The sequence below is a fragment of the Cryptomeria japonica genome, chromosome 10 (assembly GCF_030272615.1).
Source record: "Cryptomeria japonica chromosome 10, Sugi_1.0, whole genome shotgun sequence".
NCBI classification, from domain to species: Eukaryota; Viridiplantae; Streptophyta; class Pinopsida; order Cupressales; family Cupressaceae; genus Cryptomeria; species Cryptomeria japonica.
The window spans coordinates 436736969-436763132 of record NC_081414.1 but is presented as its reverse complement, the minus strand read 5'-3'; the positions used below and the strand labels follow the sequence as shown (position 1 = coordinate 436763132).

General features: G+C 37.3%; 1 protein-coding gene across 2 annotated transcripts in view; it reads right to left on the bottom strand.

Annotated features, from left to right (window-relative positions):
- The window catches only part of LOC131067556 (N6-mAMP deaminase), a 48207-nt gene extending 22391 nt beyond the window's left edge, over window positions 1-25816 (bottom strand). The window contains exons 1-9 of one of the 2 annotated variants that reach the window (XR_009111838.2): window positions 25560-25763; window positions 22089-22159; window positions 21451-21542; window positions 21305-21364; window positions 20945-21178; window positions 20717-20793; window positions 20532-20601; window positions 20261-20374; window positions 20043-20138 (exon numbers count right to left, since the gene is read on the bottom strand). Coding sequence is in view for 1 of the 2 variants with exons in the window: in XM_058002632.2 (XP_057858615.1) it covers window positions 20072-20138; window positions 20261-20374; window positions 20532-20601; window positions 20717-20793; window positions 20945-21178; window positions 21305-21364; window positions 21451-21542; window positions 22089-22159; window positions 25560-25639 (865 nt within the window). In the remaining variant the exon portion in view is untranslated. Of the gene's footprint in view, window positions 1-20042; window positions 20139-20260; window positions 20375-20531; window positions 20602-20716; window positions 20794-20944; window positions 21179-21304; window positions 21365-21450; window positions 21543-22088; window positions 22160-25559 lie in introns of both variants that reach the window. The other variant, XM_058002632.2, reaches the window with a different exon arrangement.
- Window positions 25817-26164: the final 348 nt, after the last annotated feature.

Sequence of the window (26164 nt, the reverse complement as noted above, 5' to 3'; positions counted from 1 at the left end):
ATGCCCTTTGGCAAAAGACATACCCTTTCACCATTAGCACCCTTTGAAAGAGTGCAACTCTTCATTATTTCTGCCCTTTGAAAGGCACACAACCTTTCACAATCAGATCTGCACTTCTTATTTAAATCAGATCTGCACTTCTGATTCCCAAATTATATCCCCCTTCAAATGAGGTTCTCTTCTCCCTTTTATATCTGATGTTTGAGGGAGTCACAACTTTTCATTTTATGTCTTTTGACCATTCATTAACTTAATTAAATTTTAATTATATTTAATTATATTCTTTTATATTTTAATTTTATTATTATTATTATTTATTATTAAATTCTATTTCAAAGTGGGAACATTACATGAGGGAGAAGCAAGAATCAAGGAATTTGCTATCTAATACCAAAGAAAGGGACACAAGATGTGAAAGTTCAGACTTTGGACTTTTGGCATAGACAACACAAAGTTAAGTGCATCCCCAAAGTCTAAACCCAAAAAGGAAGAAGGCCAATAGGACACTCAAAGAATAGATCCACAGGGTATCAGGAATTAGAGGAAAGAGATGCAAATAAAGAAAATTACGAAGCTCCAACAATGAAGACAAGGCAGAGTTTCGAGCAAAGGGGAAATGGAGAGAGGTAATAAAGTAAGGGTAAACCCAAAAACCTACCCAAGGCCAAAATTGGACTTTGAAAACCTCCATGCTTAGGGAAAAAAAAAATTGGAATTTGGACACATGACAAGATGCAAAGCACGACACTTGAGCATAAATTCACTAAGGGGGGCCAATGAAAGAAATCTACAACAGATTATCAATAGTGTGATGAATAAAACCAAGGCAACAAAGAGGGAACCATACTTGGAAAAAATATTGCATTTTGGGGCATACAAAAAATATTGCCATCAGGTACTCATCAATCCTAGAGTTCCAACCATAAAGTGCCTACTTCATATTGTAAAGAGATTTCTTCAATCTGCATACATGGGTCTCTCGCCATGCAATTCTATTGAGAAGAGTGCACTTAAATTCTATAATCACGAAAGCAGGGAAATCAGAGTTTTTGATCATCAACTATCGACAAAGTTGAACCTGCAGGCAATTGATGACCATCTTGGGATTCTATCAATTGAACATAGTGCAGACTGACATAGCTGAATGCCAAGCACAATGGAATGACAAGGCAGATTTATGCTAAAAGCAAATAGTTAATAATTAGCTTTAAAAAGAAACGGGTTAGAAGGCTCCCCAAACCCTCAGCAGCAATTACTCGAGGTATTCTCAAGAATATCATTACAGTACTCAATAAGGTAACAGGAAGATCAAAGGCCAAAACATATCACACATGGATATTCCCTATAATGAACATGATAAGTGTTGCAGAAAGCCAGATAGACAGGAGCCACATGATAAGTGAGATTGCATCAACCAAACACATGAATTTTGCATGACATCATATCTCACGTATAGCTTGACACATGTTAGGGCTTTTGCGGGTTTACAAAAATGGAGAGTTTGGTCCCACCATTCAATTATATAATTGTATGTCACAGCTCCAAAATAATAAAAACTCCCTTAACCATAAAAAACAGTTAATAATGCTTTTGTTAAGAACCTAATTATTAGAATGGGAAGGCCATTTTAACAACAAAAGTCAGATGAGATTGAAAATGTTATATATGAATGTGGGGACTAGTTCATATAGTTTTGAACTTTCACTTACAACAAGATATCAGGATTTGATCAAAAGCCATAAATGTTGGTTTGATACCTGCGCAATAGAATAATCTTGTTGGAGTTGTGTGAGGAGTTGTCAATTGTGCACTCCACATTTCAGGCGCACCACAAGGCAAGGATTTAGTTTCAAATCAATATTGGCCAGTAGATGTGTAAGTTTCTGATGATGCCAAGAATGTAGATAAGGAGTTAGCAATTTATAACTTCAATTATTTGAGACTAAGATCTATTTTGATTCTTTGACCCTCAAGGAACAATAGGAGAAAGATTAAGTAAGAAGTATGTGCATGTTCCTTATTGTTGAAGATTCTTGGGCTAACTACATTAATGAATTATATGTCAGAGAGAGGGACTAATTTAGGATGAGTTAAAGTCAAAGAAAAGACTCAAATTATATAAAGTCCCTAAAGAGTTATAGGATGAAGAAAAAGTTAGATCTCCTCTCATGAACAAAAGCAAGTAGCCACTTTGCCTCTTTCAATAATCAACTAGTCAGATACAGCAATCATTTCTTTGGAAGAAAGAACCATCATCTACTTGAATAAAAAAAGAGGAAAACAGATGCAAGCAAGAGAAAGAGAGCCCAAGAGCTTCTAAATTGAAGGCACGTAAACAGGTAAACAGGTAAACAGGTTGCCCCTACTCAATGACAGGTAATAGTGGGCAAAACCCAAGCAATGCCCCATCAAGCACAAATAGTACTTTCAAGTAGCTCAGAGGAGGGACAAGTCAAAATACCTAGCGTGGAGAAGCCAGGGGTTCAATATAGACTAAGAGGTAAAAATGATTTCTAGAAAGAGAACAAAAGTTCCTCCTCAAGTGAAATTGGCTTCTTCATCTACAAAAATACCCAAAAGTACAAAATCCCCTAGCACTAATAGTGAATCAAGTTCTAGACTATTATTTTTAGTTTGGCTAAGTAAGTCTTCATCTCTTATATCAAACCCTAAGCTACCGACACCTATTCCTTAACCCAAATCATCTCCTATATAGTCTCCCCTTCACTTGCCTCCACCTCTACCTCAACATCTTCAAGACCATTATCCCCTCAACAAACCACTTCCATACCTACCTCCTCTTAGTCATCTTCTTTATTTTCCCCTCCACCTCAGTTTCCTAAAACCCAATCAACAGCCACGACTCAAGAGTAGCAAGATCCAACTCCTCAGAAAGAAAAAGGTAAGGAGTTTGAAAAGAAAACCCCACTTTGGCTGCAAAAAAGGCAAAGAGGCTAACAATGTCGTGGAGCAATGACGAGGAACACTTGTTTGGCAAAAAGCCATTCCTCATGTAAATAAAGACTCACTAGAGGTGCAGCTGAAGATTACTTAGTAAAAGAAACACCCTGCAAAAGAGTGCAACAGAACTAAATATGAATCTCCTAGAGGTTACTATTGCATCCCTTTCTGAGAGGATAAGAAAGGACGAGAAAGACAAAGCAGCACTCAAAGAACACGTCAATAAGTTAATAAATTACATTGAGCATCTGGTAAAATCCATTCAGATTCTTGGATTGCAAAACAATTCTTCTCTGTCTCTTATACGTGACATCATATCTCATGAATTTTGCATGACGTCATATCTCAACCAAATCCATTCAGGTTCTTGGATTACATCAACCAAGCTTCCATGATTCTTCTATATATAACAATTCTGTCCAGAGGCCATTTTATAGCTTTCTGGAGCAGGAGACATAAAATGGCCTCTGGACGGAATTGTTATATATAGAAGAATCATGGAAGCTTGGATTGCAAAACTGCTGATCAAAAGGCTGAAGATAATTGATCAATCAATTTTAATTGTTTAACAGGTTTGGAAGGCAAAAAATAAAATTAAAAAATGGAGAATTATGAGCAGAACACAGAAGATGATTGCAAAAAGTGGTAAATATTTCTACCAAATGTGAAAGAAATGGCAATAACAGAGGCAGAGATTCTAATTAGTCTTGGCAGTTTCATTAACTGAGAAATGGATACCGTTTGAACAGAGTGAATCCTCTAAATTCTTTAAGAAGACAGTACGAGTATGACTGAATTCATTAACAGAGATGAACAAAATTGAAGGGATAAGTATGAGATTTCCTAATTTTTTGGAAACCATCTCTTGTCTATTAAAAGATGCAGAGAATAATCAGAGAGAGGAAGACAAACCGGAAAAAAAAAAGTTCACAAAACAGTGAGAAGAAGACCTAGCTGGTACCAGAGGGTTCATGTAATGTCCCCTTTTTAGCGCAACATGATATGGGGTGTCGTTAGCCTATTCTGACATAGTCCCGAAGGCTAACAAGGACATTGGTGGGATCCTGAGGTGTTTTGGCCTAGGTGTTTTCAGTTTCAGGCCAATCGGTGCTGCTCTGACAGGGTTTCTAGACACTTACTATTTATAGTAAGTTAGTCCCCAAGCAGTGACTTGAAATTTTTAGTGTTTCCCTGGTTGGCATAATTATCAATAAAAATGTTTGAAGGCGACAATGATTTAAAGAGATTATCAACAATGTTTTAATATTTAACGATAAAGTGTAAAGTTAAATTAAATATTTAACTTTATCGTTATATTATAAGGTTGGGAATATAAAGTAATGTTTAAAATATTTAAAGTTCCCTTTAATGTGTACATTGTGGGAAATAATATTTTATTCTAAAATGTATTATCCCACATTGGGGAAATGAAGTGTTTTGCATCCGGGAAGAAGATATAAATGGAGGTTGAGAGCTCTCTTTTGGGATATGCTGGGATGAGATTAATGTTATGCTGTTGGATTTCGTAGAGATCTGATTATTGGGCTTGGAGGACGGAATCCCTCTTTGCTAGCATTCTCTTCGCTGTTGAAAGACACAGTCAGGAGGATTAATGGTGTTTTCATTCAGGAAACACATTGGGCTTCATCTGGTGCTCTTGCATGAAGTTTTTACAGGGGTTTGAAAGTGCAGATTTGAAGATAGTGATTTTGCTACAGTACCGCGTGAATAGTGTTTTTGCTACAGTACCGCGTGAATACTGTTTTGCTACAGTGCCGCGTGAATAGTGTTTTGCTACAGTGCCGCGTGAATAGTAAAAATGCTACAGTTCCGTGAATAGTGCAGCTACAGTGTGTGAACAGTGTTTCAGCAGGTTCTATACTTGTGGAGTTCAGGTTTGAATTTGTTTATTATCATATGGTCTGTAATGTTCTTCAGAACTGATTTGTATGCTTGAAGTTGGAATTAAATAAATACCATCAGCATTAATCTTCTTGTTTTTGGTATTTGATATGTCTGGTTGTTTTATATTGAATAAACTTTGAAAGCTTTACAATAATATATCAGTTTATCCAATTGATCCTATTGCAAATCAAGAACCAAAAAAATCCAATAGTCAGCTTGCAAGCCAACTGTTTGACAAAATTACACTAAGTAAAAAGGACATAAATTTAGTGCCGAGCAGGGGGTGCCCATTACAGTTCAATGAAGATAAAATAAATGAAAGATGGAGCTGTCTATAGATTTTTGAGGAACAGGGGCAAAGCAAGTACGATAAACTAATGGTAGAAAATTAAACGTTTTGAATGTGCATGAAGCCAAAATAAGAAGTATAAATCTGTCCAATCCAGAGGAGGTATAAGCAGCTGTCTAGTTTATCACGTGTATCAAGTAGAAAAAAGAAGTAGAGTGGCAGGAGTAGACTTCAACATCAGAGAAGCCAGTACAGTCTTCCCAAAGATAACCATTTTAGGAAAGATTTCAAGAGATTATTTTTAGATACGACAGAGTTTATTATTAGGCATTCAAGAACATATAATCGGTTCAAAGATAACCTTTATACAAAACTTTTCTTTTATTTATCATGCAAATTTATTTTTATAGCAAACTTATTTTTAAAGAGATGCAATGGCTTCAAACTGCTACTTTGAAACCCGATAATATGAATATTGTGTTTAAGAAACTTTATAGTAATTTTCGCTATGTTTCGTGCAGAATTTATTGTTCAGTCTTGTGTGTTTAATGGTCAAAATTATGTTATATGTAATTAAAATTATTTGAATGCAAGTTTTAGCTGTCTTATGTATAATTAGAATGCAAGTTTTTGGATTAAACTGTGTATGTTTTTCATTTGATGTTTGGATCACACTCAGTGATCCATCATCAAGAAGGGAAATATGTGGAATTGTAAATCTTGCAGATTTGTTACAAGATAATAATAATTGCAGGCTTTGTACTGTGGTGGTTGTTAATTCAAATAGTTGTGTCTTTATATGTTGCTATTCAGGTATTTAGTTTGTGGGATTTTGTCTAAGTATTGAGATTCAATTCTCAAATAGCTGTTGTTTGTATACTATTTCTCCTTTTTTGCCATTTATCCAGGAGTATGCATGTGTTAAATCAATTTCTTTGCAGGTCACAAAATATGAACCTTTAAATGAGTACCGAGAATAAGCAGTCTCGTGTTCATACAAAAGAAGCAAAAAAAGTTGCCGCATACGTTATTTCTTCCCATTCCCTGTGTAAACTACCAAATCAAAAGTTATAAATCTTGTGAGAAGTTGAAAACCATATATTATGTTTGTAGTTTTAGGCTATTTATTAGAAAAATATCTTCATATTATTTGTTTCTATATTGTTTAATGGTCAATATTATGTATATCTTGTAAAATTAGCTTCTTTCTAATTCTGACGAGTTTCTTATTAGAAACTTCGTTCTTTGTAATTCTATATGAACGTATTGTTCATTCAACTAATCAATTCAATTATTTACCAATTACCTGTGTAATATGGTATAAGAGCACGGGTCAATTTTTCGAAATAATTTTTCAAAATTCGTCAAAGATTTTTTATTAGTTTTTTTGAAAAATTTCGTTCTTCATTTCGAAATTGCTCCTAGTCTTATTTTTTTCAAAATCTGTTCGTGGGCTTTTTCACGCGCGACCTAAAGGAATCCATCCTAAACCTGCATTCTTGTTTTTTCATCAACTCTATGTGTTCGTGATTGAAGATCGTGTTTGATTTCGGCCTGAGATCGCATAAGGTGTTTAAACACGAATTTTTCTATCGCGTTTTCGTCTTCAAACACCTACAAATCACGGCCTGTGCGTTCGAATAAGTTCGTGGTCTTGTCTTTTTGTGCATTCACAAAGGCTCTGTGTGTCTGCCACGGGTCGTGTTTGTGGATTTTGTGGCACGATTTAGTTTGCAGGCGACGCGTTTTCGCATGCCCTTCCTTCTGTTCCCGCAGCCTCTACCTTTTGCAACCTACGATTTTTTGGCTTTCCAACCGATTTTGTGGTTTGCGGGTTTGTTCCGGTTGTTCGTCCTCTGCGACGCCCACATTTGTGTCGGCCACCTTGACCCATTCAAAGCTGCGCAACTGTTCTTTGCTGCAAATCGTGCGCGACATCAAAACGCCTCTGTCTAGGGTTTATTCTTAAATCTTGTGCGTTTTCCAGTGGACTGTCACAGAAAATTTCTGAGTTTCTTTTCTGCAACTAGGGTTTCTACTATAACTCTTTGGGTTTTAGTCTGATTCAAAAACCGAGTGCAGATTCGTGGTGGGTTTTTTGAAACCTCAACTAGGTCATCCAATTTTTCTGGGTGTCTCGCTTTTTGTGCCCACATTGGGATCCATGCCAGAAAAAAATTTCAATTACAAATCTGTTTTGGGTTTTTTGAAAGCTCATTTGGGTTGTCATCAGATTTTACTAGGTCTTCATCTGTCTGTGCATTGGGGCCCATGCCAGATTTTGCTTCGAAATTTGTGCCTTCTTTTCTGCCTTAGTTTTATCAACACATCGCGTTCACGCGATTTCACGCGTTAACTTCTACCTAGATATTTGTGCCATCAGTCGGTCATCCCTGACCTCAATTTTCAACAATGGCATCTTTGACGAATATTCTGCTCGAGGAAAGTCAGAAGTTCAATGGCAGAAACTACAACACCTGGAAACAGCGGATGCTCACAATTTTCGAGTATCGCGTTATTGATCAACTGGTTCTTGGAAAAGTCTCACGTCCCTCTGCAGCCTGTCCTAATCAAACCAAGTTTGATGAGAAAAATCGTAAAGCGATCATGCTCATCAAGCTTTCAGTGACCAATGATCAACTTCCTCAGATTCCTTCCGACAAAATAGCTGTCGAGATATGGGAGCATCTCAAGATGCTGCATGAGACATCTGATAAGAGTAGAGCCTTCTTTCTGAAACACATGCTCTTCTCTATGGTCATGGACGAGAGCAAATCCCTGCAGGATCATCTCAATCGCATCAAAGAAATCCGTGATCAGTTAGAAGCCATTGGCCGTAAAATGAAGGACATGGACATGATCACTCTAAAGAGTCTACCCAAGTCCTATGAGCATTTTGTCGAAACCCTCAACATCACCTCAGTTGGTGTTGATCTGAAGTTTGCTAACCTTTGCACGACGCTTCTGCAATAGGACCGGTGGAAGCAATAGTTCGGCAATAGTACCAGCTCATCCTCTACAGAACAAGCATTCGCTGCCAAATCCTTTCAACAGGATAAAAGCAAATCTCAATATTTTCAGTCTTCTCAACAGACACCCTCTGCTCAATCATCAGAAGGCTCGAAGAAAAAGAATGTTCAGTGCAATTACTGCCATAAATTTGGTCACATGAAAGTTGAGTGTCGTAAGCGCTTGGCTTCACAGGCTAGGCAAAGTGGTTCGCAGTCAGAAGCAAACGTAGCAGAGCACACTGAGCAGAGCGAGTCTGCCTTTTGCGCCTTCATGGCTATAAGACTTGTAGACCATGTCAAATCCTCTGCCTAGTATATTGATTCAAGTGCCTCTCGCCACTTCACTCATCGCCGAGATTGGTTCACAGATTTTCAGCCATATTCAGACTCAATTATCTTTGGAGGCGAGGAAGAGTACACTATTATCGGAAAGGGTAACATACAAATTCAGTCTGGAGGGAGGAAATTACTTCTCCTCAATGTGCACTATGTTCCAAGAATGCAACTCAACCTCCTCTCAATCAGTCAAATTGTGCGACATTCTCCTCGTCTCGACGTGACCTTCAGTTCATATCAGTGCAATATCATTGATCAGGAGACTCAGTCTACAATTGTCATGGGTCTTGAGGATCATGGTCGTTTCAGACTTATTGATTCTGGTGATTCTCAAGAGGTTGCCAAGGAAGCCAAGCGCTCCTCTGTTAGTACACTCTGGCATTAGCGGTATGGGCACTTAAATGTGCACTATCTTTCTCAACTTGTTCAAGAAAATCTTGTCATCAGTCTACCAAAGATTCAAACCCAGAACCTCAGAGTTTGCGGATCCTGTCAAGCTGGCAAGCAGCATAGGACTCCGTTTTCAAATGGCGACTCCTGGAGAGCTTCTAAGGTACTTCAACTAGTCCATGCTGATATTTGTGGACCTATGGCTACTCCTTCTGTTACTGGGTCTAGGTATTTTCTACTTTTTGTTGATGATTTTAGTAGAAAAATGTGGGTGTATTTTCTTCATCAGAAATCTAAGGTGTTTGCTTTATTTCAAAAATTCAAAGCATTAGAGAAAGAATCTGGTCAAAACATATTTACTCTTCAGTCTAATAATGGGGGAGAATTTTGTTCTTCTTTCTCCCATTTCTATGAACTACATGGCATCAAGCGCCAACTCACCACACCTTACACCCCTCAGCAAAACGGTGTCGTTGAGCGGAGAAACTGCACGATTACCAAGATGGCCTGGTCTATGCTTGAACACAAAAGTGTTCCAAAGAAATTTTGGGCTGAAGCAATTAATACTGCAGTCTAGTGGCTGTGAAGCAGAAGACTCCGGAAGAGGCCTAGTCAAGCCGCAAGCCCAGAATCAGTCACCTGAAGGTTTTTGGCTCCACTGCTTTTGTTTGGATCCATGATGCTAAGCGCACCAAGTTGGATGCCAAGAGCCAGAAACTTATGCTCACTGGCTACAATGATAATCACAAGGCCTACCGACTGGTTGACATCGAGATAGATCGTCTCATCTTTAGTCGTGATGTGGTTTTTGATGAGGGTCGAGGGCTATTTCAGCTCTCACCCCCAGTTGTGGATTTAGAGGATTAGCCTTTGAATGCTTCAGACTTGGGTGTCCATCTTCCATTAGGTCCACCTGATGGGAGGGCTCCAATTGTTCCAAATCCTGCACCTTCACCAATTCCTTCTCTTGCAAGCTCACCTAGACATGCAGCTGCACCACCTGACTTTCCAAAAGATTCATTCGATCTTTTGTTTGATGAACCTGTTCCTATTGCACCTCCTGCAAATTATGTTGGCACTTCTACTCTTCGGCCTAAGTGGTGGACTAAGACACTTGTTGATCTTCATGATGATGAGCTCATCAAAGGTAGAACTGCTCAGAAGAAGACCAAGCAGCTTGATTATGTCAATTTTGCTCTCATTGCCAACATCCACAGTGTGTACGAACCTCAGACTTACACAAAGGCGAAAGGGATACCTGAGTGGGAACAAGCTATGGCAGCTGAGCACCAAAGCTTGCTGAAAAACAACACCCAGGTTCTGTCAGATCTTCCTTCAGGGAAGAAACCCATTGGATGTAAATGGGTCTATAAGGTCAAATACAAAGTTGATGGTACTTTGGATAAGTACAAAGCTCGTCTCGTTGCCAAAGGATTCTCTCAACGTGAAGGCATTGACTATGAGGAGACCTTTGCTCCGACAGCAAAGATGAGCACCATCAGATTAGTTCTCGCCATGTCAACTCAGTTTGGCTGGAAGGTCCATCAGATGGATGTCAAGAGTGCCTTCCTAAATGGTGAGTTACAGGAAAAGGTCTATGTGAGGCAACCTCCTGGATTCAAGGTTACTGGAAAAGAACACCAAGTACTCAAACTAGTGAAAGCACTCTATGGCCTGAAACAGGCTCCTCAGGCACGGTACATGAAAATTGATAAGTATCTCACAAATCGGGGTTTCCAGAGGAGTCCTTCTGATTCAAATCTGTATGTCAAGACTACTGGCAGTTGTAGACGTATAAAAATGACCATATTCCTAAATGAATATTTTATTATCATTTCTCTATTTAATTAAATCCAATTTAATTAAATTACCCACATTCCTCTATTTAATTAAGTAAATTACTCAATTAAATTCACTATACCCATTTAATGAATAAATCATTTTATTCAATTAAATCCCCCCTATCCACTTTTAATTAAATTCAAATTTAATTAAATAGTTATCCTAAATTGAATAAATCTAATTTATTTAATTTCCCCAAATTACAACCAAATTGAATTAAATTAACTTTATTTCAATTAAATCCTATTATCCTTCCATCCACTTGCATTTTCCTACATCTCCCACTTGCATTCTAAAACCTATTTCTAATCCCTTCTAGACTCTTCTAATCGCTTCTAATTAACCTAACCCATCTTCTAAACTTTGTCACATCCCTAAGCAAAGGGAAGTCACTTCTCAAACCCTTAAAGTCTTTGATAACCATTAAAGGCTTCAAGTCTTCAACCACTTAATTTTCCAAAGTCTCCCAAACCATTAATGGTTAATTCAACCCTCTTACATGGTTAGAGACTTTTTGCCTAACTTAACCTTCATCCAACCCAAGGGTCTCATCAAGCCTTTAATGCTTTGACCATGATTATCTCTTAATCATTTGCACAAGAGTTTATCCTTGGATTAACTCTTAATCCAATGGGTAAGCCTAACTTAAGCTTAACCCTTATCTCTAGATGACCATGAGGTCTTCTCAGGCAATTAATGTCTCCAACCCCTTCTCTCAACCCAACCCTATGTTGACATTTGTCATCATTTCATTGGTGCAAATTGCAAACATGGATTCCCAACTTTCAAACTTAGCCCTTGATTAAACCTTTCAATCCTGGCCATCCATTGCCCTGTTTTTGCTATAAATAGAGCCCTCATTCCTCCATTTTGATAATAGAATCCAAGTTTGTAGTATCATACTTATGCTCAAATACATTCAAGCTTTCATACCATTTTTATGCTCATCATTTTAGCCTCTCTTTTAGATAGAAATTAATCTAAACGTGCATGTTTAGAGTACTTTCTTTATCATTAGCTTAAATCATTGAACTAATATAGTATGCTAGGATAGTTTGTTTGCTAACCTTGTCATCTTATAGTTAGTTTATTGCATTTCTAGAATCATGCATAGTTTAGGATGCATCTCATATTAAATCAACAAAAAGCATCCCTCGTTCTTGCATTTGCTATCCCTAAACCATTTTGCTCAGTGATATGAGAGCAAAAACGTTGGTTTGAGGGACCGTGTAAGATAGAGAACCATGGGACCAACCTTGGGAAGCTGAGTGATACTTCATTAATCCATAGCTTGCACCAAGAAGTCCTGTGAGTGTGTGAGCAAGGCTCCATAGAGCTCCATTTTTCACATATTGAGTTCTATCGACCCGCTTTTCCCGCATACAGCAGTGATATCATCATTCTGGTTATATATGTTGATGATCTAATAATCACAAGTTGTTTGGCATCCTTGATTCAGGGAATCAAGCAGATTTGTCAGTCTTTTGACATGACCGACCTTGGGCTTTTGCACTATTGCCTAGGTGTTGAATTTTGGCAACAAACTCATGGCATCTTCATCTCTCAGTCCAAGTATGCCAAGGCTCTCGTAGATAAGTTCCGAATGCAAGATTGCAAACCTGCTTCTACACCTATGGAAAGAGGCTTGAAGTTATCAGCCAAATCCGGTTCTCCAGTCGAGAATGAATCCAATTTCAGGCAACTAGTGGGCAGTTTAATCTATCTCACCTCCACTAGACCTAATCTAAGCTATGCAGTCAACTACATTTCCCGCTTCATGACAGCTCCTACTTCAAATCATTGGGTTGCAGCAAAGCGGATCCTGCGCTATGTCAAGAGCACTTCCAACTTTGGTATCTTCTATGGACGAACCAACGAACCCAAACTCATCGGTTTCACAGATTCGGACTGGGCATGCTCTGTTGATGACAGAAAGTCTACATCTGAATATGTCTTCAGTTTGGGCACCGGTGCTATCACTTGGACTAGTAAGAAGCAGTAGGCAGTAGCTCTTTCTTCGACAGAAGCAGAATATCGAGGAACAATCAAAGCAGCTTGTGAGGCAGTTTGGCTTCGAAGGATACTTTCTGACCTTCAGCTGTCTCAAACAAGTCCTACACCCCTCTTCTATGACAATCAAGGGGTGTTGAAACTTGCAAAGAATCCAGTCTTCCGTGAGCGAACCAAGCATGTTGAGCTTCATTGTCACTTCATCCGCAAGCTAGTTGAAGATGGATCTGTGGATTTGCAGTATATTCCTACAGAGGACCAGACTGCAGATATCCTCACCAAGTCCAAGTTCAGAGCGCTGCTTGGTGTAGTAGACAAATTGACCATTAAGGGAGGGTATTAGAATAATATCTTTGAATTATTTGTTTCTATATTGTTTAATGGTCAATATTATGTATATCTTGTATAATTAGATTCTTTCTAATTCTGACGAGTTTCTTATTAGAAACTTCGTTCTTTGTAATTCTATATGAACGTATTGTTCATTCAACTAATATATTCAATTATTTACCAATTACCTATTTAATACTATTCAGTTTACAAGGGAGCTTCTACTTCTAATTGAAAGAGAGGTTTTACCTCATCATTGTTCATTTAGGCTTTGTCCCTAAAAGGACAAATTTAAAGGTTAACACAGTTACACAACTATCTCCAAAAAGGCAAACCCAAGCAAATCACTTATATTCCTGACCTCGCACAAAGAGCCTACTCCTAGTCCCATCTATTGCACATAAATCTACACCAATTGTGATTGCAGAAAGAAAACAGATGGCACTAACAAGGATAGAGCCCTTTCATTTCATGGGATTCTATGATTCAGTTGATAGTACAACAATAGAATGATCTCTCTATTTCAGCATTAAGGCTTTGCCTTAATTTTCAGGAGATGGATCTGCCAATCCTATTAACTACAACCAAGCTGTGGCAAACATATGTGTTGTGCATCATATTAATTCCAGATGTAGCCCTATGGGCTTTTGGCTGCATCCTTAAGGGGAATGCACACAATTAGTTCATGTGTTGGGCCACAGGCTCAATGATGGACTAGAATGCCTTAAGAAGGCAACTTTATGAATTTTTCAAAGAAAAGGGAGACAACTTATCCCCATGGGATCAGCTTGCCACTGTCAAAAGTGTTGCAAGGTGTGCGCCCTTGGTCTCCTTATGTTGTGCAGCACAGTGCTCAAGTTTGCGACATGGCTTAATCGCCTCTCGAGGATTCATTAGATCTTGCGGTTGTATCGAGCATTAACAGGTCGATCTTTTGATGCAACAGCAACCATGTTTCTAACAAGTGGTATCAGAGCTTAGGTCACAGGTTCAAACCCCTCAGCTCCACTAGGGAGATTGTTACAAGGTGTGCACCCTTGGTCTCCTTGTAGTGTGCGGTGTAGTGCTCGAGTATGTGACATGGCTTAATCGCCTCCCGTGGATTACTTAAATCTCGCAGTTGTATCAGGCATTAATAGGTCGATGTTTTGGTGCAACGACAACTATATTTCTAACAAAGAGGGCTCCCATGGACTCTTTCTCAACTTCTTCATCAGATTTTGAACGACATGGGAATGAATACCATTAGAGGGACAGACCCTATTTAATATGGCCTCCTTTATTATTTAAATTTCTTAACCCCCAGATAGCTACTATGATCTAGTATATGGATCGCTTTCTCATCCGCAAACATATGATGTAGCCATCCCAGCAGAAAATCGTCTTAAATTATACAGACCAAGAAGCTTGCTCCTGGACCTGCAAAATCCTAAAAAGTAGAAATTTAGAACCCTTCCCAACCTCTAACTCCACCAATGAATCTTGTGCCTAGAACCCCCGTTATTATTGACATCACCAAAGGCCATAGTCCTTCACTAATTTCTACTGATATGGAGGAAGTTAAAAATTTAATGAAAGATTTTTCCAATGGAGACTGCCCAAAGTAATTAGAGGCCATGATACAACAATAATAACCAAGGTTATCTGTCAAATAAGTATCAACAACCTTCACAAAGACTACTATTGTCTGCTTTGCCAGTTCAAGTTTCTCCTCTTGTACAAAGAATCGATGGAATGCAACTATTTTCCTAGAGGCAAAGAAGAAGAATGGGTCTGTTTACCAAATTGGGCCACAGAATTGTGGGCGACTAGCAGAACCTCTGGCAAGTCTTGAGGTTCAAATCCATCACACAGTTCAAGGTAAATAAGCTCCCCTATGATGCCACCATTGAGCTTCCCACAGGCTATCAATCATTAGGAAAGAAAGCACCCTAAAACCAAGTGAGATGAATTGTGGAAATATCTGCAAATTAATTGTTCTCTCTCAATTCACTTATTAATTCAATTTTTTACTCCATGCCCAATGGATAAGGCTAAGATTCTTTATTCTTCCAAGTACAAATCCCCATGAGTCACCAGAAATGTAGCATATAAAACATGTCATTGCAAATTGTATTTCTGGCCAAATCCAAAGGTTCACCTGAAGTTCACATCAGCAGATTCTTCCTTGTGCACGCATTGCTCAAGCCTTCAAATACAGCTCACCATATATCACCTCCTTGCAATAGCTCACAAGATCTTCAAAGATGTTGCAGCTTGTGCTTAGTAAATAAAGTGGAGTGGACTCCCACTGGTGCGGTACCTTTGTAGGATTTTGACAAAGAATGTATTTTGACAAACTCCTAAAGTTGCCCTCATTGTTGATCATCACCTGATAGAACAACACAAAAATTAATAAGTCCTCCTAAACTTTCTTCACAGCCCAGTAAAAAATTTGTTATGGGGCTACCCACCCCTTATAAGGAGAAGGCAAAGGAGAGGGACACAAAGTACACCCACATGAAATCAAAGAGACCTTGAGGTAGAAGTTAGAACATTGCATGCCTTCCGCCAATCTACCCCCATGACAATACAATCCAACATTGAAGTACTTCAAGGTAGATCCTGACTACTATGCCCACCACAAATGACTCAACACCACATGGTCTCTACCTTGCCTCCCTAAGGAATCCAATATCTTTCAAATAGCCTTTTAAGCACAATTATTCCCCTTGGCAATCCATTTGCCATCCATCTAAAGTTATGTCATGCACTAGCATCCAGTCAAGATAAGGCACTCAACTTCCCATACCATTACAATTTATGGAGGATGGCTTGGAGTCCAAGTTTTCAAAGCAGGATTGAACAAAAGAAGACTGGATATCAATCAAACACCTTTATAAAATCATCTAGCAAGCCTAGTGCCCTACTCAACATATTTCTTTTGTCCGTAAGTTATGCAGCTCAGATTAGTGCATGTAGCACAATTTCACAGATTATTTCAATTGTATATGCATGCTCATTCCCCCTTGTAAATATCTTTGATATTTGGGATTTTCTAGCTCCTTTAGAGCTCTAGTTATGTCCTCATCTGTTTGCTACTTTTGGAGTCTCCCCCCACCCATTATCTATTTATAATTGTACTAGTTAAGAGGTTATTCTTTTCAGGTTAATCCGTGTCTATATTTTTTTTTTTCCAACCATCTCACTTTTTCATCTTTGTTTTCATTTCTAGGGCCCTTTTTGCCCTAGTCCTTTGCTATATTACCTGATTTGCATTTCAGTAACTTTTACCTTTCATGGTCATTCATGGACATTAATAGAATTTCTTTGTTTGTTTGTTTCTAGTAAAAGTAAAAGTCTAGACTAGCATATTTGTTCCGTTTGCATTTTGTATACTTTCTTGCCTTCAAGGCTCTATATCATCGTGTTTGTTGAAACAATTAATGAAAGATCTCCTTGTCACATTCTACTCTTGGTCCGGAATTGCTTGTGGATCAACACACCAACACACACCTACTTATAGACTAATGCACCAGTTGTTACAACAATCAATGAAAGATCTCCTGGTAACATTCTACTCTTGGTCTGGAATTGCCTGTGGATCAGCACACCTACTTATAGACTGATGCACCAGCAAACAGACAACCTTCATCCTAGGATGGTTAATTCATTTCTTTCGCAGTATTAATTTCTCACCCATATGCACAGATGAGGTGAGCTTTCATTATATGATTTCTAAAATAGAATAAACATTTGGTACATCTGACTTTACTGTAGAGATCAATGGTCAACTAGCTTGCATATCAGCTTGTTTTCTATTCTGTTCTATGATAGTTTCCAACTTTTTTCCCCAGCAGGCAAGTAGTATTAATAGTTCATTGACACAAGAAAGCAGACCGACTCTGGGGGTTGCTCAAGCCTAGGACAGTTGAGCTTGAACTTCCCATCCATGAATTTGGACTGACGAATGCAACTAGGAGTTTGATCCACCTAATCAAAATCTAGAAGAACCATGCCATTGAAAGTGTCCAACAATTTATCCTGCTGATCCACAATTTTGCTGATTTTGTCAACCCAAACATTTATTGCATCTATTTTTTTCTGCTTGATTTTTAACACTATGAAGAAACATGGAAAACATACTCTTTAAATAAGTGTTGTGAATTCCATTTTAACTTCTATTCAATAAACTAGTGTGGGTTTTGAATTTCCTTTGAGATATCCCCTAAACCAATCAAGAGAGATCGTTGAATATTGATATTCCAGTTGGACAGGATGCTCACACTAGAATCTTGAATCACTAGAGAATGTGAATCATGGTGGTACCAACTGGTCAAATTGAATCATTGTGGAGCATGGGAATGGGCTACAGGTGAAAGACCATGGGCACTGGAGCAAGATAAGGTTTTCTAGGGATACCAAGATGAGAGGGATTCTTACTTAGAGGCCAAGGTCAACACCAGCAATTAAACGTGAAAAGCTTGGGGACTAGGTTGGTTTGGATAGGAAAATTTCTTGCCTCTAAAATAATTGACCATTGCATTTCCATGATGTAGGTTAGATTTTACACTCTAAATGTAGAGTTACTTCAGTAAAAGAATTTCTGTTATTGACACTAATGGGGATAGTGGAATCTTCTTCTAAAACTAATTGGTTGAATCTAATGTTCACTTCTTGGTTATATTTTCATTGTTATTGTTGTTTTGTTGATTGTGTAGAGGCCTTCATGCCGGTTCGGGTTCGGGCACCGGTTCGGGTTTGAAGAACCGGTACGCTGGTACGGCAGAATTTTGAAAAGGGGTTTGGTTTCGTTTGGGTTCGTTAGTACAAAAACATGTAAATTATATATATATGCAGCCTATCAGCATCATCATATACATCAAGTTTAATATCAAAATGATAAAATATTCAAGTATCATTGTTTCAACTTTCAACAATTTAAACTGTGATCATCAGATGGATTCTCTAATTCATCATCCTCATTCTCCTCCTCATCATCATTGACATTGACATTAGATGAATCAATGCCGATGCCAATGCCACTTACACTTGCACTTGCACTTGCGCTTTAAGTTTGCTCGCTATCTGAGTCATCAAATGCAACAAGCTGAGAAGTGAAAGCATCCAAATCAGTATGCTCTGGCTCTATATCCCACATCTTCATTTCCCCTTGCTTGTAGTCATGTTGCTTGTGTGAAATGAGCCAAGTTAATGTTTTAAAACTCACTTTTAGGGTTATATTTTAATTTTTTATGTGGTGGAATTGAAAAAAAAAAAAAACCATTTTTGGGCTGTAAGACCCTGGGTTCGACCTGGGTCCTCTTGGGTTCAACCTGGTACGAACCAGGCCTGTGAATCAGGGACCCTGTCCGGACCACAGGCGGACCGGACCAGTACCAGGGGTCTAGAGGGCCGAACCCGGTAACCTAGCCTTTATTCTTTACTTCTTCCTGATGTACACATTCGATCCTCCTTTAGAATTATTACCCCTATATTTTTGAGGCCTTGCTTCTATTTATAAACTTTATTATGTGCCTAGTTGGCCTTCCTAAGGATCTCATAGGAAAAGGATTGAGCCACCATTGAGTGATCTTTCCTTGATTTGACTACACTAGATTGTGAAGACACCCACAAATCTCAGAATTCCTAAGGATCTCAGAGGACAAAGATTGGGCCACCATTGAGATGTCTTTCCTTGATTTGACTACATTAGATTGTGAAGACACACACAAATCTCAGAAACTGAATTGGAGTGTGAAAATCCACCAAAATGAATTTGTGCAAAGGAAGGTGTTCCAGAAATTGATGAATTGAAATTATGTGAGAAGATATGGAAAGCAGCCAAATTTTGAGGTGATTTTTATGATGCTACCAAATTTTTGGGTGAGAAATCCTTGTACTTGTAGGTATTGCAATTAATGTTTTGCCTAACTTTCCTTATTAAAATTTTAATGTGGCATAATATTAAAACCTTGCCAAAACTTGCCCATTCAATTTTTTGGATTGTGATATAAAATTAGACTTGAGGGAATTAAATAGTTTGTCTTGTGTAAAGCCTTCACTGCCTAGTTGTGGCATGTGAGCTAGATGTCAATGGTAGAAGTAGTGTTGAAGATAGGTAGAAATAGGGGTTGATTTAAGACACAAGAAGTGTACCTTAGAGATAACATTAAAGTGCTATGTAAGTTGGATTAAATGTATTGCAGGGAATATGTCAGGCAATTGCATAACGGGGAGTCAGGATTCATGAGAGGGACCAAAATATAGGAATTAAGAGGGGACTATATGGGTCATGTATTTATTTTCTACTGAAAAATTGTGTTATTACAAATTAAACTCTTCAACTTCACCATAACTGATTCACTAACTCTACAAGGAGCATTTTTTATTTGAGAAATGTAAAAACAAAATGTAGTACATGCAAGTTGGTTTTATGCTAGAAGAAAAACAAAAACAAAATCCAAATGTAAAAAAAATTGTCTTGTTTTATTTGCCACAGAAATGAAACATCTGGTTTTTAAGAGAAAGAGACATGTTGACCTACTCTCTCTCTCTAACCTTAATAAGAACTCATGCGCTTGTTGACTTTATTGATGTTGTTTGAATACACTTGAAGCATTGACATAATTATTTTGTATTTGGAATCTGCAATGTACAATCGGTTATGAATGTATTTTATCATAGGAGATACTAATCATTTACATGAAAGAAGCCATGTATAGACCATGTTTTGGTATATTTAATTGAAAAGTATTATATTTTCAAGCTATTTTTCCAAATTAATTCACTCAAGCATCGTTGACATGTTTTCTATCCTCTCAATTTTAAAGTTTTTATGTGTATAGTTTTGTCAGAATAAAAAGTTACAACATTGAAACATTCTAGTAAAAGCAACCTTGTTTGTAATTCCAATTGAGTCCTTTTGTTCTCAAGGATACAAAGAAAGTGGAGGAATGAAGCAACTATAAACAGACTGAGAGGTTCACCAGAGGGCAAGAGCAAAAGAAATTCGAACCAAAATGATGATCAGCAATTGAAGTGACACATTCCGTACGCACATTAGATGTCAAGCAGACCTCAACCTAGATCCACATAACCCACAAGCACAAGAACCAGGCTTAAGTTTTCTCAACTTTAGCACAATGACCAATATTTCAAAATTATCTTGCTATGAAAACAGAAGTATTAAATACAGATTATTCACCGGGATATCTGATTCCTTCAATGTTTTCCATTCAAGATCTTCAAGGCAGCACACATGACCAAGTCTCTCAGGGCGAAATTCCAACATGCCTTGGATTTCCTCCCGATTTGGTACCTACATGTACTAGGTTATTAATATATGTATGCCATAAAGAATCTATCCAACATTTTTTAGACAACTCTTCTCTTGTACTGCATCAATTCCTAATATTTATCGCTCAAAAGAACACATTGATCATTCAAATAAAGCAATTGTTCGCTTTCCAACTTACCTCTCCACAGTGAAGAGTAATTGGAAGCCCTTGCTTTCTAGCACATGTTAATGCTGGCAAAAATGTCTGCCTACAATCATATTAACTAGCAATTAGTAATCTTTAAATACTACAGATGCTACTAAATACCTACTGGAATTGCTTCCAACTACGAAAGGAACTTAAATTAACACTTTGCAATGTACCACTCTCCAACGACAGGGTTTCCTGAAAGATCAATACCAACAACACCACTATTTCTCATCTCTAAAGCTAGTTGAACCTGTTGAAAACCAAAAAGGAAAAGTGTCCAATGAATGAGTTATTGTTTTTGAAAATTGTTCTTCAAAGGACACTGACAGTGACCCTTGTAAAGTTCTAAAATTAAAGGAAAATGACACAAAATTTTACGCTTCAAATTATCCAAAACATACAGTTTCCATCGCTCCATCTAGACTCTCACGACGGTCAATACTTAGAAGAAGGCGGACAAATATTTGCTGCATTCTAGGACCTTCAGATGTACTATTTTTGTGTGTGACCTCATCAGGATATTGAATATTTCCATCTGAAGGAAGATGAATCGCTTTCACTGTTTCTACTGCCTTGAATCCAGCTAAAACTGCTTCTACATATGAACGCTTGCTCATACCTACAGCTTCATTCTTCTGCAGTTACAAACAACAAAATTAGGTTCTACCCTTATATAACTGCCAAATGCATTTCATATAGCATTTCCTATCTAAGGTGTAGAAAAAGCAACAAACTGAAAATGTGAAAAAAGAACTGCTTGCCTTTGGTGTTGTCCGTAACTCCAAATATATCACATTTTCTGCTGCGAAGTCTTCAATGACCTGTTTTAATATTGTGAATAAATTATGAGTCCAGAATATCCACTTTAAATGCTCTAAACAATACGTGCAAGCACTTCTTAACATACTTCTTTGGTGATTCTACTGATGGTACCATGGTCAGTAGTAAGAACATGAATCAAATCAAATAGCTTGAAGCATTCCTGCAAAGAACGATCATCTGCAACCAGATCCAAGATTCTAGAATCATTTACAGCTCAATAAAATGGATCACTAACATTAAACTTAATATCTTAGATACACAATATGGCAACTGCAAAAGAAAGCCATGCTCATAAATAAGCACTTCTATTTTTTTCCACATTTGACAAATAGAATTCATTAAAGCCCTTTCCACATATGAATGACAGCAAATCTATCTATAAATTATGTAAAACTTAACAACTGACTCTCCCCACGTATAAGAGAAAAGGATATAACTTTCAAGAATCACTCATAAATGGCAATAACAGTTCCTACTCTGAAAAATGAAGAAATTTTTATTCAAGGCAATAATCAAAAACAATTTTAAAAAATACAACATTATTTCAAATTCTAACAATATCTTGTGCCCAGGAAGATATCAAAGATTCTAAAAGGAAACTTACAGTTATTTTTTTGGAAATTCTACTGAAACAGCTAAGCTACAAATCGTAGCATTTAAAGCTTTCTACATTCCCACATAGCAAAGAATTATGACTGAAAGAGATGGTAGACAACAATTCACCTTTCAAGATTACACCCTCCACCTCAGAAAGCACTAGATCACCTTTCTTGCTCCTTTCCTTTGCAAGTTCCCTGTACAAGAAAGTGGATTATTTAAGCAAGTACAACGGCATATCTGTAACTTCTAAAACAAACTGTCAACAAAACTGCCGAGGCTAAATATGATTACATTTTTGAGATTTGATTAAACTTGAATGTGGAACAACTTGTGTGATCAAGACAAAACTAGTTCAAGTGAAGGATTATAACAATTGTTAACAGGATTGATGTTACTACCACAAAACAGACATAAAATAAATCATGAATCAGATTTTTGCACTTTAATTCCAAAAACTTGGCCAGTCAAAAAAAAGATTATACAGTTCATTTCGACACAGTTTTTGTTTCTTTTTTGGCATTTCCGGTCTTCAATGAAGTTTTACTGAGGTTACTGATCCAATGTGAGGTAGCTGAGCTGTTGTGAGGTCACAGGTTAACATTTACAGAATTTTAGGGCTTGTGTAAGGTCCCTGCTCTCCATACCATCACGACATTGCATGGGACTGTGCTGATGTAGCTGCATATTACCTTGAACTGCCTGCAACTCTGAAATTTTCCATTTCAACTTTCAGGGCTGCATATTTATTTGCTGAATCAAGTATGTGCCAGGCTAAGAAGCTACTATAGTTCTGATTTTTAATTTCTTTTAAACTATAGTGAAGATTTTTTGTAAGTGCCAAAACTATCGAGAGGCTTCACAATTTATTTTTTCAATTTTAATGTCTATCATAGGATGTAGCCTGTAATAAACATTTTATTTTTTAATTTACCTGTAGCCTCTAGGCTGCTAGCATATTAAGTATTTTTTTTTCAATTAATTTTCTTTTGCAAGACATTATTTCTATTTTCCTTAAAAGATCATGGCATCTACAATTACAAATAGGAGAACTAGCAAGCCTAAAGACCCTTGATTGAAACAAACGAAAGAAGGTACAGAAAAAGAATAGCTATTTGCAACTATTGTTTTAGGAATGTGAGAAAAGGCATATATCATCTAAATATCACCTTGCACAAATCCATTGTCTAGAAGCAGAACCATGTATAGAATCAAGTTTAGAGGTTGAAAATAAGATGAAAGCTCTCCTTTTGGCATTTGAGCAGCAAAAAGCAAAGAAAACAAGGACAGCAGAAGCAATGGGGCTCTCAACCCCATTTTTCAATTATATCGGGTCCAACGCTAAGGGATATTCGGGGGCTCTTCTTCCTACATTGGGCCATGAATACAAGGATTAGGTAGTGTAGGTAGCCATAGTTCTAGACTTTTTGTTCCTGGTAAAACTCTTGGTGCACAACCTTCACTGCAAGGAATCATGTGGAACAGGGAATTGCATCATGAGATGAAATTGGCATGTGTCAAATTTTGGTAATGCAACTCAAAAACATTCCATTTAATACATGTTGAAAAGCAACTGCTTAGTGCATTGACCATGGCAAGTAAAGTGTTGAAGGCCCCAACCCATTATGATTTTAGTGGTCCATTACTACAAGATAAGGTCCAAAACACCTATAAACTAGCAGAGGAACAAAAACTGATTTGGAAATGGAGAGGTTGCAACATTATATTTGATGAGTGGTCAGATGGTGTGAATAGGATTCATAAACTTTTTAATGGCTTTAGCAAAACAGTATGTATTTTTGAAGTTAGTTGATGCCTCTAGCGAAGTAGAAATTGCCAAGATCTTGTGTAGCTTATTGGATGAGTTGGTGATGGAGGTGGGAATGAAAAATGGTATCCAAATAGTGGCGGAAGACACATTTGCACGTGTGGCAACTAGTAAAAATGTAGAGGCAAAGCACCCTACACTATTTTTGGGTCCTTGTGCCACCCAATGCCTCGGCCGTCTTCTTGAGCACATAAGGAAACTAGAGTAAAATGATTTGATAGAAGATGCAAGGCATGTCAGCAAATACATCTACAACCACACATCGGTCCTAAATAGCACATCAATGGCGAGGATCTCATGCAAACAAAAGTCACATGTATAACCGATTTCATTACCTTGTAAAGTATAACAACTGCATTGCCCAACCTTGCGCACATGGTTGTGAGCGAAAGATAGTTGGAGAGTCCTTACTGCGAGAAGGTTGAAGCAGACAGGGGTCATGAAGACCATTTTTTATACATTTACCAAGAGCGTGGAGGTGATCATCAACATGCGTTTTTGATAAAAAAATCTTTTTAAAAAATTTACAATGTTACAAGTTGTTTTTGTAAAGTTTTGATATTTTAAGTTACAAATCTGTGGATGTTGAATGGGGATCCAAATCCCATGTTGTATATATATGAACCCTGGTTAGAACCAAAGAGGCTCTTGTTAAGGATACTGCAGCTATACAATCAAGTTCCACGACACCTATATAGCAACACCAGACTTTTCTGAGCTTTAACTATTAAAAAAATTATGATTTTTAATTTTTATTAAAGTTGAAACTTTAAATTCTTATGTATTGAAAAACTGAACTCGTTTACTAGTCTATTATGTTTATTCATATTGAATTCTAATTTTGATCTATATATGAGAGAAATTAATAACATACTCCATAAATTCAATAATATAAATATTTTTATAATTTTGTGTTCTTTTAATATTTAATAAATTTGCGGAGTCCCAATTTTTTAAAAATTTTGGGCTAACTGAGTCATAGTTTCTCACTATGCATGCAGATGCTGATGCCTGGCTGACAGAAGCGAGATGCTGTCCAGTTATACAAATGATGATGCAGGTTCCTTGTTTAGGCCACAGGATGAGTGAAGGATACATAATATCCCATCTTTCACACATCTTTCCAGACATTAAGCACGGTTCTCTTCAAGGATTCTGCGCCCTCTTTATCATAATCACAGCAATTCGACTTTTTGCTTAAATTATAATTATGAAGGCATTCTTTCTTAAGACAACTTGTTAATATGCATACTTGTCTTTATATTTCCTGAATAAAGTATTTCTGATTGATAAATTGATGACATATCTCTCTTTGTTTCTTTCGATTAGCTTCCACAGGTAGAGCAAATGATATGCATTTGTCGTCGTAGTCAAGCCTTGTGCATGGCCATAGAATAATGGTCGCAGGCAGCATTATTATGCTTCCCATTTATTTTGGTTGGTCGCCTAAGAGTGGCCTATATAATTTGCCAACACAATTATTTCTTTGGTAATAAGGATGTAACCTATAGAAGTGCAAGAGGACATCAATTTCTAAAACCCACTCTGATTAGAGGAATGACAGTGATCTTCAAATGGCACTAAAGATATAGGCTAGTTGCAACAGGCCAATCTCGATTATGATCATGTCTTCTCTTCGTTTTTTAATCTGACCCTTTAACTAGTGAAGAATCGCAATCCTCTATAATGTCTTCAACTTGCATAGATAGATTGGGGTTTTACTTATTGAAGAGAATGATTGAAAGAAAAGAAAAAGAATATGTACTTACAGAAGCGTAGAACTGCGGATGGAACCGTTGAGATGAGCATGAAGCTCCAGCTTGGGAACCCCACGCCACCACTCCGCCATTGTCACTCAATCAACTCCATCTATGTCCTACCCTAAGCTGTTTCTTCACTGTTTGCCTCCTCATTCGATGGGCCCTACTCAGTCAGATTTTCCTTTTCTTTTCTAATCTCATGTTTTGGCGTATCATATGCACGTTTGACCCTATTTATTAAAAATTAATTGAAAATCAAAATATATGTAATGAATACGATCAAATGTGCATCCTCACTTTTGGATAGACATTGTCACGTTTTGATGTTTATTTTTTGTTTTTATTGTAAAGACAAAGTCTTCAAAATTTAGTTTTTATTGATAGTTAGGTTTTGTGTTTCGATGTATTTCCAATATCATAAATATATAATATATAGTTTTTATTTTGTTATTAATTAAAAATATTTCATAAGTTTATATAATATTTTTTCGGTGGCTTCAAGTATTATATCATCTCATAAATGTTATGGTGAATAAAAGTGTGTAGCTTGTGTTCTTAGGAGAAGGGTGAGTTGAATGTGGAGAGGTATGACACTCATCAAAATTGATAAGTAG